This window comes from Nannobrachium achirus (assembly GCF_963921795.1).
Source record: "Nannobrachium achirus genome assembly, chromosome: 21".
Taxonomy (NCBI): domain Eukaryota; kingdom Metazoa; phylum Chordata; class Actinopteri; order Myctophiformes; family Myctophidae; genus Nannobrachium; species Nannobrachium achirus.
Window position 1 is genome coordinate 18,539,974 of NC_137828.1, and position 19,532 is coordinate 18,559,505.

General features: G+C 41.4%; 1 protein-coding gene across 5 annotated transcripts in view; it reads left to right on the plus strand.

The window, feature by feature from the left end:
* The window catches only part of LOC308307030 (rho GTPase-activating protein 12-like), a 173,038-nt gene that overhangs the window by 116,769 nt on the left and 36,737 nt on the right, over positions 1-19,532 (plus strand). For all 5 annotated transcript variants that reach the window (XM_080752122.1, XM_080752121.1, XM_080752123.1 and 2 more), the window contains exons 4-7: positions 4,786-5,067; positions 9,872-10,012; positions 13,042-13,122; positions 17,635-17,760. In XM_080752122.1, coding sequence (XP_080608248.1) covers positions 4,786-5,067; positions 9,872-10,012; positions 13,042-13,122; positions 17,635-17,760 — 630 coding nt within the window. The remainder of the gene's footprint in view (positions 1-4,785; positions 5,068-9,871; positions 10,013-13,041; positions 13,123-17,634; positions 17,761-19,532) is intronic.

The window sequence follows — 19,532 nt, forward strand, 5'->3', positions numbered from 1 at the left end:
TGGCTGGCCAGATTGCTGTCATAGAAACATAGTTTTTTTTTTTTTTTTCAAAAAATCTTAGAAGGATTCAAAAGACACTTATAGAATCGGGTCATAATTAGAATTTTCACGATTTTTCTAAAATAGCAGATCTACAAGCTTGCAGCGCGGCACTCGGTGCCGCGCTGTGAGCTTATGCTATTTTTCAATAGTTAAAGCATAAAATAATGATACACGATAATGTGTACCCGTTCTGAATGGGGTTTTAACTATTAAAAACAGCAAGATCTACAAGCTCACAGCGCACTGCGAGCTTGTAGATTGCGATTCGCCAGTCGCCAACACTGAACTCTTTCAAGTCCGCACTGAAGAGACACTTATTTATTCAAGTCTTTGAGTATTTTTTGACCCGATTCTATAAATGCCCCAAAATGACATGTATTTGGCCGCGGACCCCCCCATCTGAAAAAAAACGTTATTCCAGGGACCGCCCAGAAGCAAATATTTGAGTTACAAATGTTCCGTTTTAAAAATATATGTTCAAAGACAAAAATAGCAGATCTACAAGCTTGCAGCGCGGTGCCGCGCTGTGAGCTTGTATATCTGCTATTTTTCCATATTTCAAGCATTCAATAATTCTAGGCCTAAACGGGTTGACTCTGTTGCTCTTCTTCATAACTTGGACCCCGTGCTTACGACGCAGGCTCTTAGTTCTGTGGCTGTGTTCACAGATAGCAAAAGTTGTTTCAAATTGAGCTTACAGTGCAGTGTTGTTTTTGACAGCAAATTTTGATTTAGTTTTAGTCATAGTCTTTTGAATAAAATCTTGTTTAGTTTTAGTCATAATTTAGTCTCCTGAAAAGTTTTAGTTTTAGTCAAACTTTAGTCAACTAAATATCATGAGACTTTAGTCAAATAAAATGTATTTTGGCAGGCCTTGATGGCATCGTAATGACTGATTTTACACTTGGTTGCATACTGAAAATAGCCGATCTACAAGCTCACAACGCGTCGCAGCGCGACGCGTTGTGAGCTTGTAGATCGAGCAACATCAAGCAACACCTGAGAGCAACCAAACATAAAATGACTTTCTCCTCCACTAGTCCCTCCCTACCGTTTTAGTCTAGTTTTTATTTTGTTGACGAAATTGTCAATATATTTAGTCTTAGTTTTAGTCATCACAGCTTAGTTTTTATTTCGTTTTTATTTCGTTTTCGTCAGTGAAAAAAACACAGTCGACACACATTTTTCGTCATAGTTTTAGTCGACGAAATCAACACTGTTACAGTGTAGCCATTTAGCATACACTCAGTGATCCATATCTTGATTGAGGAGATGATTAGGATCAGGGTTTTGAAACGTGTGGTCGGAGCATGTGGTTGCTGATTTCAACAGTGTCTCCATCTTATTTCTCCATCGTGATGTGCAGACATCCTCCTTTTTTTCTCTCCTTTTTTTGTTAATGGCCAGCAAATGACTGACTTTCAAGCTCCAGTCAGATCTTGTGCAGCTGAATGGCTGTAGCGTACAGTGCATGTTTTGTGCAGGGGGCAGACCTCCATTCTAATGTATGTTACAAAAAGAACAGATCTATAAGCTCACAAAGTGCTGCAGCGTGACACGTAGTTAGCTTGCAGGTCTGTTGAACTCTGTTCCTTGGTCACGTGACATCCATGCATCCTTCATTAGTTTTACTTTTTAAATTCATAAATGGGGCAAATGCAAGGCAATGGACGATTATTAAAAAAAGAGAAGTAATACGGATGGTGTAAGGAGTTAATAGCTATGATCTAGGATAGGTGGTGTAGCGGGAATAAATACGATACGCGATTTTATCACGATTCTTTTTCACATTGTTTTTTATGGTTATTTTCCAAGTTACTTGACAAAAACTAGACTCTCTGGGTTCCTTTTGGAAGGTCTAAATTAAACTTTACAAGTATGTAACTCTGACAGTATACAAATGAAACCAAATGGACCCTTACGGGTCCATTTGCTTTCATTTGTATAAGTGGAGACCTTGACATTTTAAAGTTTGAGAACTACTGATTTAGACCAAAATGCAAGTTTAAATTGAATTCTGCAATGAATCTCTGTATTAACGATTAAACAGGATTTTTTACAAGGCTCCCTCAATTGTATCACGATACCTCTGAAAAGGCATATCGTGGAGACATTGTATCGTGTCAACGATAATTATCACCATATCACCGACCCCTAATTCAAAGAGAAGAAATAGCGCACGTCCTGTCGTCCTCTTTGGTGCTGAGCCAAACTGCAAAAGCAGCAATAATCATAAAGCGAAAGAAAGGGCTTCAGGTGACCTAACCATAAGAAGACTGCAAGTTTGTGTTGTTTTTGCTGCCTTTAATTAAGTTCGGAGTATCTAAAGTGAACTAGAAATACTGTTCCTTCGAAACAGTGTGGGCTCGATTCCAACCCAACAAATAGGATACTTTAAGGTACTGTAAGGTACAGTACCCTACAGTATTGTACTGTACCTTACTATACTGTACTGCACCTTACTGTACTGTACTGTACTGTACTGTACTGTACTGTAACTTACTGTACTTTACTGTACTCTACTGTACTTTACCTTACTGTACTTTACTGTACTCTACTGTAACTTACTGTACTTTACTGTACTCTACTGTACCTTACTGTACTGTACTTTACTGTACTCTACTGTACCTTACTGTACTGTACTGTACCTTACTGTACTGTACCTTACTGTACTGTACTTAACTGTACTCTACTGTACCTTACTGTACTATACTGTACTGTACTCTACTATGCCGTACTGTAACTTACTGTACTGTACTCTACTGTACCTTACTATACTGTACTTTACTGTACTCTACTGTACCTTACTGTACTCTACTGTACTTTACTGTACTCTACTGTACCTTACTGTACTGTATTGTACTTTACTGTACTGTACTTTACTGTACACTACTGTATCTTGCTGTACCTTACTGTGCTGTACGTTACTGTACTTTACTGTACTTTACTGTACACTACTGTACTGTACTGTACCTTACAGTACTGTACTTTACTGTACTCTGCTGTACCTTACTGTACTTTACTGTACTCTACTGTAACTTACTGTACCTTACTGTACTGTACTTTACTCTACTCTACTGTACTGTACCTTACTGTACTTTACTGTACTCTACTGTACCTTACTGTACTGTACCTTACTGTACTGTACTTTACTGTACTCTACTGTACCTTACTGTACTATACTGTACTGTACTCTACTGTGCCGTACTGTACCTTACTGTACTGTACTCTACTGTACCTTACTATACTGTACTTTACTGTACTCTACTGTACCTTACTGTACTCTACTGTACTTTACTGTACTCTACTGTACCTTACTGTACTGTATTGTACTTTACTGTACCTTACTGTACTGTACTCTACTGTACCTTTCTGTACTGTACCTTTCTGTACCTTACTGTACTTTACTGTACTCTACTGAACCTTACTGTACTTTTACTGTACTCTACTGAACCTTACTGTACTGTACATATTCTATGTGTTCTAGATCTACATTTTTGATTCTGTGTTTGGGAACCAGCAACTGTCAAATGGACTCCAACTGTAGTGGAGTATATTGAGTGCATATACATATTGGCTAACAATCCCAGATCACATCTGTCCTCCACTATGTCTATAACCAAGGCGTTCTTCTATGTGGCCACTCCAGACTGAGGAGTGGAGCATGGCTTTTATTGTGTTTGTGGATCTGACTTGGAAATGCATTGGTTTTGATATCTCCCTGACAACCAACAACAACCACTAATATGGCTGACTGTCCCTGCGGGCTCTAGGATATATGGCTATGGGATTTACATCCCATCGCCCGGACTTGATTCTTGATCACAGCTGTGTAATCAGTAGAGTGGAGAGGGACATTTATTTATAGTTTTAACTATAACTATAGTTTTATACATCACACAGCTTAGATATTTGGATCAAATCAGAGAGCAGACCTGTGTGAACGCATTGATATAAATAGCATATCTGAAGTGTGAATATTGCAGCCACAGCGCCTTAATATAAACATGGGTCCCTTTCCTCACTAAACCCATTGGAAATGCATTGGGTGCTTAAAGTTAAACATTTTTATTTTTTTATAATTATACTACAAAACATTTCAAAAAGAAAAATACACGCACACTTGTCCTCAGTAAGCTGAACACATAAAAATTTGAATGGTGTTGAAAGGTGTAAGCGTTTAAGAGATGAAGCGCGCCAAAGTTTTGAGGATACTGACTAGTATAGAAATAAATAATGAAGATAACATACGTGTGCTCGCCTTCCAGGCGAGCCCACAATTAACGAGCTTCGGTTTAGGACCATGGTTGGGTTTAGGTGATAGGTGGGCAACCTTTTCACGGACATGACCCTTTTCCGGGGGCGGCATTGGCTCAGGCGTAGAGAAACCGTCATTAGAACACTGAGAGTTCCCAAAGCCGAAGAGTTCCTAGTTCGAAATCCGAGCTCCCCCAGAGTTGGTGTGGAAGAGTCCTTGAGCAAGACTCTGAACCCCTAGTTGCTCCCGGTGAGCAGGTTGGTGCCTTGCATGGCTTCCTCCGCCATCGGTGTATGAATGTGTGTGAATGTAATGGACAATCTCTGTAAAGCGCCTTGAAAAGGCCTGGTCAATGAGGAGGCGGGCCATTTATGGCATTGTCTTATTGCCACCGTAGGTCCCCCCCCAAAAATAATCTTAAGAGAATGTAGTCGCCACCCTTGGGTTTTCTAACTCTCCGTTTTCCTCTTTTCTCTCCTTACCAGACGCCGACGTCGCCCACGGGCCAGTCGGGCCGCTCCGACTCGCCGGTCTACACCAACCTCCAGGAGCTGAAGATCTCGCAGTCCAGCCTGCCGCCCGTCCCGGCCACCTCGCCGCTGCACGTCCTGGGAGACTGGGAGACGCACAAGGACCTGAGCGGCAGACACTTCTACTACAACCGCCCCACCGGGGAGAGGACCTGGAAGCCTCCCCGCACCCGCGACACCCTCAGCAGCACCAGCAGCGGCCGGGGAGAGTCCCAGACCAGCACGGTGGAGACGGAGGTGAGCTGATGTTTTTAAACACATTTAACCCATTTAGGCCTGAACACATTACAACGCAATATTTTATGCTTTAAATATAAAAAAAATTGCAGATATACAAGCTCACAGCGCGGCACCGAGTGCCGCGCTGCGAGCTTGTAGATCTGCTATTTTTCTATATTTAAGTCGCGAAAATTAGAATTTCTTTTGAATCCTTCTAAGATTTTTTGAAAAACCCTATGTTTCTATGTCAGCAATCTGGCCAGCCATCGTCAAAGAAAAGGTCCTTTTCACTTAACTGGAGCTCAGTTAGTCTGTTCTTGAGAGACTACTATGTCAGTGGTGCTTGGGTTAGGGTGGTGCTTTTCATGTGAAGGACCCCCAAAATGATATTTATTTGGCCACGGACCCCCATCGCAAAATATTTAGTTCCAGGGACCACCCAGAAGCAAAATTTGAGTTACAAACGTTCGCTTTGAAAATACATATATTCAAAGATTTGCACACATTTTTAACGACTTTTTCAAAAATAGCAGATCTACAAGCTCGCAGCGCGGCACTCGGTGCCGCGCTGTGAGCTTGTATATCTGCTATTTTTCACTGGTTAAAGCATTCAATAATTCTAGGCCTAAATGGGTTAAGACCTGGGATTATTTTTATGCGTTAGCCGTTGAAAAATAGCAGATATACAAGCTCACAGCGCGGCACCGAGTGCCGCGCTGCGAGCTCGTAGATCTGCTATTTTTTTTTTAATCGGGAAAATATTGTGGAGCAGGTCTTTGAATATTTTGACCCGCTTCTGTAAGTGTCTTCTAAATCCTTTCTAAGGGTTTTTTTTTCTTTTCGAAAAACCTATGTTTCTGTGTCAGTGGTTCTCAAACTTTTTCATGTCAAGGGACCCCCAAAATGGCCACGGCGACCCCCATCTCAAAATATTTAGTTCCAGGGACTCCCCTGAAGCATAATTTGGGTTACAAATGTTTGCTTTAAAATACACATATTAACTCATTTAGTGCCTTTCCCGAGATGTCTCGCGAAATTCCCTTTGATGTCCGCAGTGCCGATCACGAGATGTCTCGCGAAAAGTAATATATTACTGTAACAGCAGTTATCCTACCGGGTACATGCGCGGAAGGTCCCGAGACGATCTCCCTCGCTGATTTATCATCATCACGGATCCACGAGCACAAAATAGTAATCCCATAACATTGAGGCAGACGGGGAATCTCATCTTTAATGTCCATTATCTCCAAACAACACTTTCAAAGCGAGGATGGCAGTAGATGCTCGCTTATATAACACATGTTGAAAAGCTCCGTTCCGCCATTACACAACACCATGTGGACGATGACCGCTTCCTGTGAATGACGCGATGACGTCAAACCGGAAGTGTTTAAGCTATGGACTTCTGGCCTTCAAAATAAGAGACTGGCCGTTTATGGAGCCAGCGAGAGGCACACTGGACATTTTAATCCGTTAATTTCTGGGGCACAAAATGAGTTAAAAGATTTGCACAAATTTTCATGACCACGCTGTGAGCTTGTATATCTGCTATTTTTCAATAATTAAAGCATGAAATAATTCTAGTCCTAAATGGCCTAAGAAATGCACTGTGTTCTTGGAAATGCACTGTGTTCTTGGAAATGCACTGTGTTCTTGGAACTATAGTCTTTGATAGTGCTTCGACCGCATGATTGCAACATCGCTATTTCACTTCCGTCCAGAGGGAAAGTGGTTTTGTACCGTAGCCCCAGGTGCATTTTGTTTTTTCAAGTAAATATAGGATAGTAGAGACAGGAAATTGAGGACATAGAGAGAGGAGATTCCACAGACAGACTTGAAACAGAGTTGTTGAGAGACTACAGTATGTGCCGTGGTTGATGCACTGCATAACCGCTTTTACTCTCTAACCGGGAGTGAGTATGAATTTGTTCATTTTAAAAGTTTATCGTTAATTTGCCATCCTTATTTTATATTTTCTCTTTTATATTTTAGTAGCTGTCCTGTTCATTTTTGAGCAGTGCTCCTGGAAAAACAGCTTAAAGAGGTGGTGCCATAGTTTTGTACCTTTTCTGTTTTGTATGTGTCTATGGAGTTGACATTACTCTAATAGACCCCCAGGTGTGCAGATTTGTCTTCCCTGTGTATTTTTGGTTACTTCCTGAAAGCTGAAAGACTGGGCCTTTTGAGGCGAAAAACACAGATTAAATGACATCATAAACTCGTCCCCTCCCCTTTTACCATACACCCAACACTGTGGGTGTGGCTAACTTCAGCTGGGTCACCACCCACCATGACAACCAGGCATACTTAATGAACTAGTTGGTGTAGCCACATAAAAACCCAATTTTAACACGTTCTGTACACTTTTTCTTTTTAAATCCTATTATAATCACAATACCTGATCATCACGTTTTAGGGGGGAAAACATCATGGCACTGCATCTTTAAGCTCCAACATCTGGCTTTGTCCGGGCTCTGAAGCGTGGCCTACATCTGGCCTACATCTGGCCTACATCTTGGCACAAAGCACTCAAAGTTTGTTGTACGCTAAGCTTCGCGGCACGTGGGAAATTAACTCGCTCACTTCACACTAGATGTAATTTTTATTAACTTTGGTAGCACTTTAGTTGTGTTCAATAACACTGTAAATGAGTCATTCCTCAATGTTTTCTTCAGGTGAAGTAAAGTCTGGTTATTATGAACATAGTTGCTCCACTAATAGTGAGGTTATGTCCAAGTCAACACAGTCACACTGCTAATGCCAATAAACATGCTACAACAAGGGTCTTCAACAGGGCGGGGGTCTGGGACCCCTAGGAGGTCATCAGAGTTACTACAGGGGGTCCTCCAAATATTTGTGTGATAGAAAGTTTTTTTTTTCTAGCGTCCATATTCTGAGCACTTTAGCCAAAAATAGCCGATCTACAAGCTCACAGCGCCTCACGCTGCGAGGCGTTGTGAGCTTGTAGATCGGTTATTTTCGGGCAAAAAGGTTTGGTGTAGAGGGGGAAAAGAGCAGACTAAGTACATAGTGAAAGGTCAAGTTTATTAAGTATCGACGGTTCAAGTGGTTAAATATCTGAAAACACAAATTGACATGAATCCAAAATGCACTGATGATTGTGCTGTCAAACAATGAAGTATATGCAATCTATGAACAGGTTGTGGGTTTCCCTGCTTCATCTCTCTCTCAACTAATATATAAGGGGTCCTCGGCCTGAAAACGTTGAAGACTCCTGTGCTACAAAATAAAGAGATTGTATAAAAACGACTGGTTCTGCAGAGCTGCAAACCACACAGGAAAAGAAGTCTCTAAAACATCAGCGGTAGTGGAAACAGTTTGAAACGGTGCTTTAGTGGTAGGAGGGGAAAGCCTCCAGGACACACTAGAGCAGTGGTAGACCTCAAATGGCTGTTAAAGTTCTGTTGTGGTTACGGAAGGTAAAGAAACAAAAGAGGGCTCCTTTAATGTGTGGAAATCACATTATCTCAGCCAGACTGTTAAAGAAATCCTGCAGTTTCTCATGAAGAGGGAATCACATGTTTGAAAAGCCAGCACTGCCCTCAAGTGGTGTGATGGGTTATTGCAATAAAGATGAACTGACCAAGGGATAATGGGTGAAATTATCTGCAATGTATATTACAAGAAAGACCACATTTATTGTACATTTACTTTTTCTATTTGCTTCATGACAAGTCTAGTCAAAAATGTTCTAACGAATACGGGTTGAGCGGGGCAGGGCACCTAAATGTTAAATTAGCATTGTTTTTACAAAGTGTATGCTTTGGAAAATGGCCATAAATCATGTAAAGTATGCAGGATTTGAAGATCTTTTTTCATGGTCCCTAGCAGGGGTGTCGCACCAAATTCTGGGCCCTGGGTACTTTAACTATTGATAAATAGCAGATCTACAAGCTCACAGCACGGCACCGCGCTGCAAGCTTGTAGATCTGCTATTTTTTTTTCAAAATCTTTGAAAAGTCTTTGAATATTTCAAATCCTTCTAAGGTTTTTTTTGAAAAACCTGTGTTTCTATGTCAGTGGTGCTCAAACTGTTTCACGTGAAGGACCCCCAAGTTAATGATATGTATTTGGCCACGGACCCCCATCTCAAAATATTTCGTTCCAGGGACCCCCGAAGCAACATTTGAGTTACAAATATTAGTTTTGCTTAAAAAAATACGTATATTCAAAGATTTGCACACATTTTCACGACTTTTCAAAAAATAGTATTTAACTCATTTTGTGCTCCAGACATGAACGGGTTAAAATGTCCAGCGTGCCTCTCGCAGGCTCCGTCCGCGGCCATTCTCTTATTTTGAAGGCCAGAAGTCGATTGCGTAAACATTTCCTGTTTGACGTCATGACGTCATTCAACGGAAGCGATCGTCATCCCATGCGGTTGCTGTAATGGCCGATCGTTGCCTTTCAGCTTGTGTTTTTTTTAGCGAGAATCTAATGCCATCCTTGGCTTCAAAAGTGTTTTTTGGAGAAAATGGACATTAAAGATGAGATCGACCGTCGGCCTCCATGTTAAGGGATTACTATTTTGTGCACGTGGATCCGCGATGATGATGAATCGGCGAGTCCAATCGTGCCAGGACTTTCCAACGGACCGTAGGGTAAGATTGCCAGCGTTACTCTATATGCAGTATTTTACGCGAGTATACTCGGGATCGGTCCCACTTTTCCCCCCCTTGTGACGCCCCTGGTTCCCAGAGTTCTCAGGTGTCCACTATTCCGCTTAGCCTTACCGTTATAGCTAAGTTTTGATTTGCATCCTGACTTTGCATCTCTTCATCTCCATTCTTCTCTCCCCCAGCCCTTGTCTTCAGAGGAGACCGGTCACAGTACCCACTCCAGTCTGTCCGACAGCCAGTACGGTTCGCCCCCTAGAGGCTGGTCCGAGGAGCTGGACGAACATGGACACACACTCTACGTGTCTGAACATACACAGGAGAAGGTACAGTCCTGCTACTCTCTATGTCTCTATGGGGCTTTTAAGCCGTGACATCATTTTGTAGGCAGAGGAGAACTCTGCCCCCAGAGCATTTTCTGTCCCTCGCTATTTCAACAGATCCGAGACAAAAATAACGATTAAAGTATAATTCTAACACTTTCCTTTCAACAACAAAGAGAAGAAAAATGTGTAAATAGTAAAAATAGTAAAAAGATTCACGGAAACTGGGGGCAGAAATTCTCCTCTGCCTAAATGATGTCATACTTAACAGCCCCATATACTCTGTGTCTGAACATACACAGGAGAAGGTACTGCTGTTATGGAATCTGTTCTGTTTTTTGTTTTTTTTATTATTCCTTTTTATTTCGAGTAGACATTAGACAAAGATTTTTGTGTCCAGACTACTCACACAATCGTGCACTTGTACGTTTGGGCCACTATAACCCATTCAGAACGGGCACACATTATTGTGTATCATTATTTTATGCTTTAACTATTGAAAAACAGCAGATATACAAGCTCACAGCGCGGCACCGAGTGCCGCGCTGCGAGCTTGTAGATCTGCTATTTTTGAAAAATCGTGAAAATTTGAATTTTTACCCGATTCTATAAGTGTCTTTTGAATCCTTCTAAGGTTTTTTGGAAAAACTATGTTTCTATGTCAGCAATCTGGCCAGCCATCGTCAAAGAAAGGGTCCTTTTCACTCAACTGGAGCTTAGTTAGTCTGTTCTTGAGAGACTACCATGTCAGTGGTTCTCAAACCTTTTCATGTGAAGGACCCCCAAACTGATATGTATTTGGCCACGGACCCGCATCTCAAAATATCTATTTCCAGGGACCACCCAGAAGCAAAATTTTAGTTAGAAACGTTCGCTTTGAAAATACATATATTCAAAGATTTGCACACATTCTTTACGACTTTTTCAAAAATAGCAGATCTACAAGCTTGCAGCGCGGCACTCGGTGCCGCGCTGTGAGCTTGTATATCTGCTATTTTTCACTGGTTAAAGCATTCAATAATTCTAGGCCTAAAGCAATCTCCACATGCCTAAACATTTTATTTACCTGCCTCGGTGTCAACCCGTTACCCCTGTATTGGATCGGTGGATAATTCTGATATGACCAAATAAGGCCATATCGGGCACTTTCCCGATACCGGTATCGGTATCGTAAAACCAGTTTTTAATACGAGTTTCAATTGTCTCAGTGCCCCACAGCATCAGCCATTGCAGTAGTGAACAGGGCAATGGGGGAAAACAAGTTTCTATTGCCACATTTACAAAATAGCTGTGGCAACAACGCAGGCTGTTGCATTCTCAATAGCGTGCATAAAATACATTTAGAAGATCGTTACAGACATTAAACACGACATTAAAATAGCAATAACAACAAAAGCAGTATGGTGCAAACAGCTTATGCTGCAAACTGGAATAAAATGAATAAAGTGAAACAAAAATTGTATCTGCATAACCCGATTGTGAGCCTTATGAAGTTGAGAGAGAGAGAGAGAAACTTTTGCAACAAAGGCATTCACAGAATAAATATTCAGGAAAAATTACTTAAAGTTTTAGTTGATGTGGGTTTCTGTCAGGGCAGGCAGGGGGGGGGGGGGGGGGGGGGCACTTCACAAATTTTGTGTATCATTATTTTATGCTTTAACTATTGAAAAATAGCAGATATACAAGCTCACAGCGAGCTTGTAGATCTGCTATTTTTGAAAAATCGTGAAAATTTGAATTTTTACCCGATTCTATAAGTGTCTTTTGAATCCTTCTAAGGTTTTTTGGAAAAACCTATGTTTCTATGTCAGCAATCTGGCCAGCCATCGTCAAAGAAAGGGTCCTTTTCACTTAACTGGAGCTTAGTTAGTCTGTTCTTGAGAGACTACCATGTCAGTGGTTCTCAAACCTTTTCATGTGAAGGACCCCCAAACTGATATGTATTTGGCCACGGACCCGCATCTCAAAATATCTAGTTCCAGGGACCACCCAGAAGCAACATTTTAGTTAGAAACGTTCGCTTTGAAAATACATATATTCAAAGATTTGCACACATTTTTTACGACTTTTTCAAAAATAGCAGATCTACAAGCTTGCAGCGCGGCACTCGGTCGCGGCACTTCACAGTCTCTGCTACTGTCCATTTCATCCACTTCACTTACAGTTGTGCTCCCTCTGAAAATTAGGTTTATTAGTGTAGCCACTGTTCCTTTAACTTAGAACTTGTGAACTATGCTCAAAACTGTACTTTTAGGAACATTCAGTGCCTTTGAATTGTTTTATCCACGAATTTCCTACGCCCCATAGTGCATTGCGCAAACGTCTGCATCGATCTTCCGCCGCCGATTTACAAGCTCACAACGGGTTGCATCTGCGACGCGACGTGAGCTTGTATGTCTGCTGTTAAACCCGGAAGTTTGGTCCTGATAGTCTCCAGTAAACTCCCGCGGAAACTTGTGGATATCCTTTTCCTTTTTAAGGCTCTATACAGGACAATAGGTCAAACTCTTGTGCGCTGATCAGGGGTGAGATGCCATGGGCTCGCGTGGGCTCGGCGAGCCCACACTTATTTTGCTGCACGCACGCGCGCCTCATATGCACACACTAATTAACAATAAAAACACTAATTAACAATAAAAACAGCGTGCGCGCATGACGTCATGAATTTTAGAAGTGTGAGGACCCACACTTCTAAAATCCATATCACACCACTGGCGCTGATTAAGTAATTTATGTTTATTTTTGATTAAAAAATAAACAGGGTTGAAATTACAGTAACAGGGTTGAATAGCCACATTACTTTTGATCATAAGAGTATTGTTAGTATGACAAATACATGCTCAAGTCTTTTAATAACTTTTAATAACATAAATATGATTTGAATAACTTTTAATGTTACACATGAGGATGGTTGGTAGACAATCAAGCAATGAATGTTCCTAAAAGTATGGTTCTGAGTATAGTTCACAAGTTCAGAGTTTAAGGAACAGTGGCTACACTAATAAACGTGTTTATTGTTGTGTGTTTTCCAGTGGATAAAGCATGTTGACGAGCAGGGGCGGCCGTACTACTACAGCGCAGATGGATCCAGATCAGAGTGGGAACTACCTAAGGTGAGGCCAGACCCATTGATAGAGAGAGTTACGTCACTTACGTCGACTCCCATAGTAAGCGTGGAAAGCCTATTTACCCTATGGTGGGAAGCTAACTTAGCCTAGCTTACTGGAGCCTGTTCTCATTCCTAGCGAGCCTCTGCCCCGTCCGCCCCCATTCATTTTTCACTCGCTGGTAAGTAGACTAAATCACGTCTTTTTCACTCTTTTAAAAATGGTATCTACCTTAGAGAGGCCCGTGAATGCGTTGAAAATGGTGAAAAAGACGTGATTTGGTCTACTTACCAGCGAATTAATGACTCTGCTAGATGGGGGCGGACGGGGCAGAGGCTCGCTAGGACGCCATGCGAAGCGAAGCCACTTCCGGTCTGCGGCGAGTTCAAAGTGTGACGCCACTCTCCCTAGAACACACTGGGTGAGGCATAGTCCAGCAGCAGCTCATTGGCTCATCAAGCCCGGTTCATACTCTGTTGCACAACAGTGTCGCGTGTAGGGCTGTCATCATGATGACATTTTACATGACGATTAATTGTCACTCAAATAATTGCTATTGACAATTTAATTGTGTTTTGTCGTTGACAATTCTACACGTTTGTTTTTTTTAGGCTTTGAAGTTGCACATGGCAGATATGACACGTAACCTAAATGTACAAAGAAATGACTGACATATTTGACAAGGAACATTGATAGTGGAAATAGCCGATCTACAAGCTCACAACGTGTCGCATCGCGACGCGTCGTGAGCTTGTAGATCTGCTATTTCCACTATTTTTTAAACTGTTTGAAAACATATGAACATTTTTCAACATGGAAACGATTAAGAGGATCATGACAAAATAATTGCGATTATGTCAAATAATTGCGATTATGTCAAATAATTGCGATTATGTTGATTAATTGCGATTAGACTATGATGTAATAATTGTGACAGGCCTAGTTGCGTGCTGAAAATAGCAGACCTACAAGCCCACAGTGGTTGTGACCTATTTTCGCCCACGCGACAGTGCCATGCGACAGAGTACAAATTAGGCTTCATGAGGATGAGATACCGTGAAAGTTTTTCTGTTTTGCGGTTTTTACTGCTCTCTAGTCTAGAGATGGAACGCTTCCAGCGTTGCATTATTTAACACTACCTGGCAGGCAGTGTTGATTTCGTCGACTAAAACTATGACGAAAAATGTGTGTCGACTGCGTTTTTTTTTCACTGACGAAAACAAAATAAAAACAAAATAAAAACTAAGCTGTGATGACTAAAACTAAGACTAAATATATTGACAATTTCGTCATCAAAATAAAAACTAGACTAAAACGTTAGGGAGGGACTAGAGGAGGAGAAAGTCATTTTATGTTTGGTTGCTCTCAGGTGTTTCTTGCTGAAAATAGCAGATCTACACAACGCGTAGATCGGTTATTTTCAGCATGCAACAAAGTGTAAAATCAGTCATTACGATGCCATCAAGGCCTGCCAAAATACATTTTAGTTGACTAACTGTAGATTTAGTCAACTAAAATCTCATGATATTTAGTCGACTAAAATTAGACTAAAACTAAAACTTTTCAGGAGACTAAATTATGACTAAAACTAAATGAGATTGTATTCAAAAGACTATGACTAAAACTAAATCAAAATTTGCTGTCAAAAACAACACTGCCTGCCAGGCGGTAACACACTTTCATTGAAACTCTCCTCCCACCTTCTCTTGCATGCACTAATCTGTCTGCCCCTTTGGAGTGTTAAGTAGTTGCTTTAAGTGGATGAGGGGTTGTGTAATAGTAATGCAGTATCTTAGGAGCAGGACTATTGGTGGCTGTCCGTCCGGTCAGTCAGGCTAATCTGGCCTGGTCACAGCAGATTAGAATAGACTGTAGCAGCACCGTGTCCCAATGAATGGAACCACACACTGTAGTACTACAGACATACGTGGACACATAGGCAGTGTTTGGTGGGGACAATCACTGATGACAACAGGACATAATACGAGGACCGTTAAGAACGGTTCCGCTTTCCGATGGTGCGCTGGTCGACACGCCGGCAGGTAAGAATAAGGGCAGTGGTGGACATTCGTGCAGGGTTCCCCACGGTCATGAAATTCCTGGAAATATTTTGAAATTAGAAAAATATTTTTCCACTACTAGAAAAGTTTGGGAATTTATCAAGGGTCCCGGAAGGTCCTGGAAAAAATAGCTATGCATTGTCTTTGGTTATTGATTTTGTTAATGCCTCTGAAATGACAAATTAAACATGGGCCAAATTGTCAAATATATAGAGGCAGAAATTGTGAAAGTAGCCGATCTACATGCTCACAACGCCTCGCGTTGCGAGGCGTTGTGAGCATGTAGATCGGCTATTTTCACAATAGAAACGTGTTATACAAAATTCCTCAACTCTTAGTGCTCGTCAGGGTGCCGGGTCCCCATAAGATATGATTATTTCAGGGGTCACAGCCTGAAAAGGTTGAGAACCACTGGCATACACTACCTGTCTTTTGGCATAGGAGTAAGCAACTTGTTATTGAGCTGAATTATTGTTATATAGTCCTGGAAATTGGGTTAAATATTCTGGAAAAGTTTTGGAAAAGTTTTGGAAATTAATTGGTAAAAATGAGTGGGAACCCTGTTCATAACTTTGACTCCACTACGTTTCATTTCAAGACAAATTGTCTTGTCTTGAAACTTTTGTAGGGAGGGGGGAAAGTACATTATATGAATTAACCAGATATAGTGGGGTTTCGATGGGTTATTGGCTTGTAGATCAGCTATTTTCACAGTTATTCCGTTTATGAAGATTTGTGGAAAAGCTTAGGATTTGCTGGGAGAATTTCTACATTTTAATACAGCAATTATACGTTTGATATCAAAAAGAAAATGTACTTTGTATTTTATACTTTGGGATTCACATTGGACAGAGCAATGCTCACTTGTAGTTGAGTAATTTGATTATAGTGTGCTTTGATTATAGTGTGCTTTGAAAAATAGCAGATATACAAGCTCACAGCACGGCACCGAGTGCCGCGCTGCGAGCTTGTAGATCTGCTATTTTTGAGTACAGTACTTGCCACCAGGGGCGTCACCCCACATTCTGGGCCCTGGGTACAAGGATTCACTGCGGGCCCCCCCATGAATGTTCTACATAGGGGGAGGGGGTTTAACCCATTTAGACTGAAAAAACACATTATATTGCGCTTCAACTATTGAAAAATAGCAGATATACAAGCTCAACGAGCTTGTAGATCTACTATTTTTGAAAGATCGTGAAAGTCTTTGAATATTTCAAATCCTTTTGAAAAACCTGTTTCTATCTCAGTGGTGCTCAAACTTTTTCACGTGAAGGACCCCCAAAATGATATGTATTTGGCCACGGACCCCCATCTCAAAATATTTAGTTCCAGAGACCCCCCCCAGAAGCCAAATTTGAGTTACAATTGTTCGCTTAAAAAATACATAATATTGAAAGATTTGCACATATTTTCACAACTTTTCCAAAATAGCAGATCTACTATCTCCCAGCACGGCACTCTGTGAGCTTGTATATCTGCTATTTTTCAATACTAAAGTATAAAATAAGGCCCCCTCCACCCTTGTAACTCAGTCCCACGTTCAGACTTTCCGACGTGCAGCTTTCCAAACTCTAATTCGAGGTAATGCTTTTCAGAAGATGATATGGACGTCATTTTGTAGTTGGACCGGACATTTTCCGACGAAAGGTTCGGTGGCTCTTAACTCATTAAAAGCCTCAGACATTAACGGATTATAATATCCAGAGTGCCTCCCACCCCCCCCCCCATTCACGGCCGTTCTCTTATTTTGTCTTATTTTGAAGGCCACCGGAAGTACTTCCGGTCTGACGTCATCGGATCCTTCGACTGAACCGATCATTGTTTATGTGGAGCCATGCTGGATCGGCTCGTAGCGTTTATACATGTGTTTTATAAGCGAGCATCTGCCTCCATCTTCGCTTCTAAAGTGTAGTTTTGAGATAATGGACATTAAAGATGAGGCGGCCCGTCCACCTCAATGTTATGGGATGACTATTGTGTGCTCGTGGAGCCGTGATGATGACAAATCAGCGCGGATTTCGTCTCCGGAGCGTCGGCCATTGTACTAGGTATTTTTACTCGCCGTTACAGTAATATATTACTTTTCCCGCGACATCACGTGGATGGCACTATAGATACTCTATTACTTTTCCCGCGACATCGCGGGGTTGGCTTTTAATGAGTTAACACATAAGGTGCCAACCCCGAGTTTCCCGAGTTTGTATTGGTACTACCGCTGTGCCAACCCTGAGTTTCCCGAGTTTGGGCCGTTTGAAGAGACATTGAAGAGAAAAAATCATTGCAACATAAGTGTTAAGACAATGAAAATAGAGCCCTCAGAGTTATGGGGGTCTTTGACATTTCAAAACGTTTGAGAACCACTGGTTTAGCTTACTATGCTGATTATTTGAACTTGTCTGTTTGTTTCTGTACCCTCCCTCCCTCTCATTCTCATACTACCTCTCTCTGTGTGCAGTACAACCTCTCCCCTGCCCAGTCCGGAGAGGTTCCCAAGAGTCGTAGTCTGGAGAGGAAACAGCAGGACCCCATCGTCCTGACCAAGTGGAGACACAGCACCTACGTCTTAGACCTCAACGACAAGGTTAGGGGGCGCCGGCCGGCTTCTGGACGCGTTGTCAGAGGTTTTATGTTCTGCCTATGGGAGTTAAGGCCCATTCCGAACGGGTACACATTATTGTGTATCATTATTTTATGCTTTAACTATTGAAAAATAGCAGATATACAAGCTCACAGCGCGGCACCGAGTGCCGCGCTGCGAGCTTGTAGATCTGCTATTTTTGAAAAATCGTGAAAAATCAGAATTTTGACCCCGATTCTATAAGTGTCTTTTTGAATCTTTCTATGTTTTTTTTAAAAAACCTATGTTTCTGTGTCAGCAATCTGGCCGGCCATCGTCAAAGAAAAGGTCCTTTTCACTTAACTGGTTCTCAAACCTTTTCATGTGAAGGACCCCCAAGCTGATATCTATTTGGCCACGGACCCCCATCTCAAAATATTTAGTTCCAGGGACCACCCCCAGAAGCTAAATTTGAGTTACAAACGTTTGCCTTAAAAATACATATATTCAAATATTTGCACACATTTTCACGACATTTTCAAAATTAGCAGATCTACAAGCTCGCAGCGCGGCACTCGGTGCCGCGCTGTGAGCTTGTATATCTGCTATTTTTCACTGGTTAAAGCATTCAATAATTCTAGGCCTAAATGGGTTAAGGCCCATTCCGACTGGGCCAGATAACAGATACAAAAATCTCTTTCTCCAGATGTTTTTCCATTCAAGTGGATGGTAGATACAGATTAATTAAAATATCTATCACAGATAAAAAGAATATCTGTGATAGATATTTTTTGGACAACTGGATAGGAATTATATATATAGTCAATAGTATAGTATATGGGTTAATGATAAAACATTGACAGAGTTTGTGTGTGAACCTGCTCATTTGTACATTTCTAAACCAAATTATATCAATTAGGCCTACTTGACTTGTAGTAACAGTTGCATAGAAAGCAGTGTTTATTTGCCATTATGCTGTTTTATTTTGAACGTATTGGCCTTTGGAACTGGACTTTTCAGGGGAAGGGGGTACTTGGCTTCTGAAATCAGTTTAATCAGCCAAAAAGGATTGAGAACCACTGGTATACATGATCTCTCAATGCTGGTTGGTTACCTGGAAAAGTGGATTAATATACCAAATGATGCAGGTAATAAGGCTTCATTTGGAGGTCCTATTCTACAACATTTAGTTGTTGGGGAAGTCTGCTCTTCAGCTACCATTCTTCAATATATCGTCACTGTCGGGCAGAAACCTCGTATCTCCAACTTTCAAATTTGTACGTTTTTTCCGTAAAGTAGGTAAAAGTAAAGCCCTGCTTCATCACACAAGACTATTGCACAAAACTAGTGGAAAATAGACGATCTACAAGCACACAACGCCTCGCATCGCGAGGCGTTGTGTGCTTGTAGATCAGCTATTTTCCAGATCAGCTATTTTCCAGATCATTTAGATCATTTTTTAAAACGATAAAAACAAAACTAACGGTTTTGGACATACGAGGTTTCCACCCGACAACGACGACATGCAGTAATTGGCTCTGTTTGGAAAAGGCCATGGAAGGCGGCTTTCACCCAAAAGCTGGCCTGGCCTGGAACACTTTGAGCACAATCTTGGTGCGAGCTTTCTTGTTGGCTCAGCTGTGGGTTTAAAGTATTAAACGAGACAGTTCAAGGTCAGAAGTGCAACCGTGGTCAATAATCTCCCTCCATAGTGGTGTATTTGATGCGCTGCGGAACTAGTGGAGGATAACGTTTGTAGATCATAGTTGTTCAACAACACGGGTGGTCCACAAGTA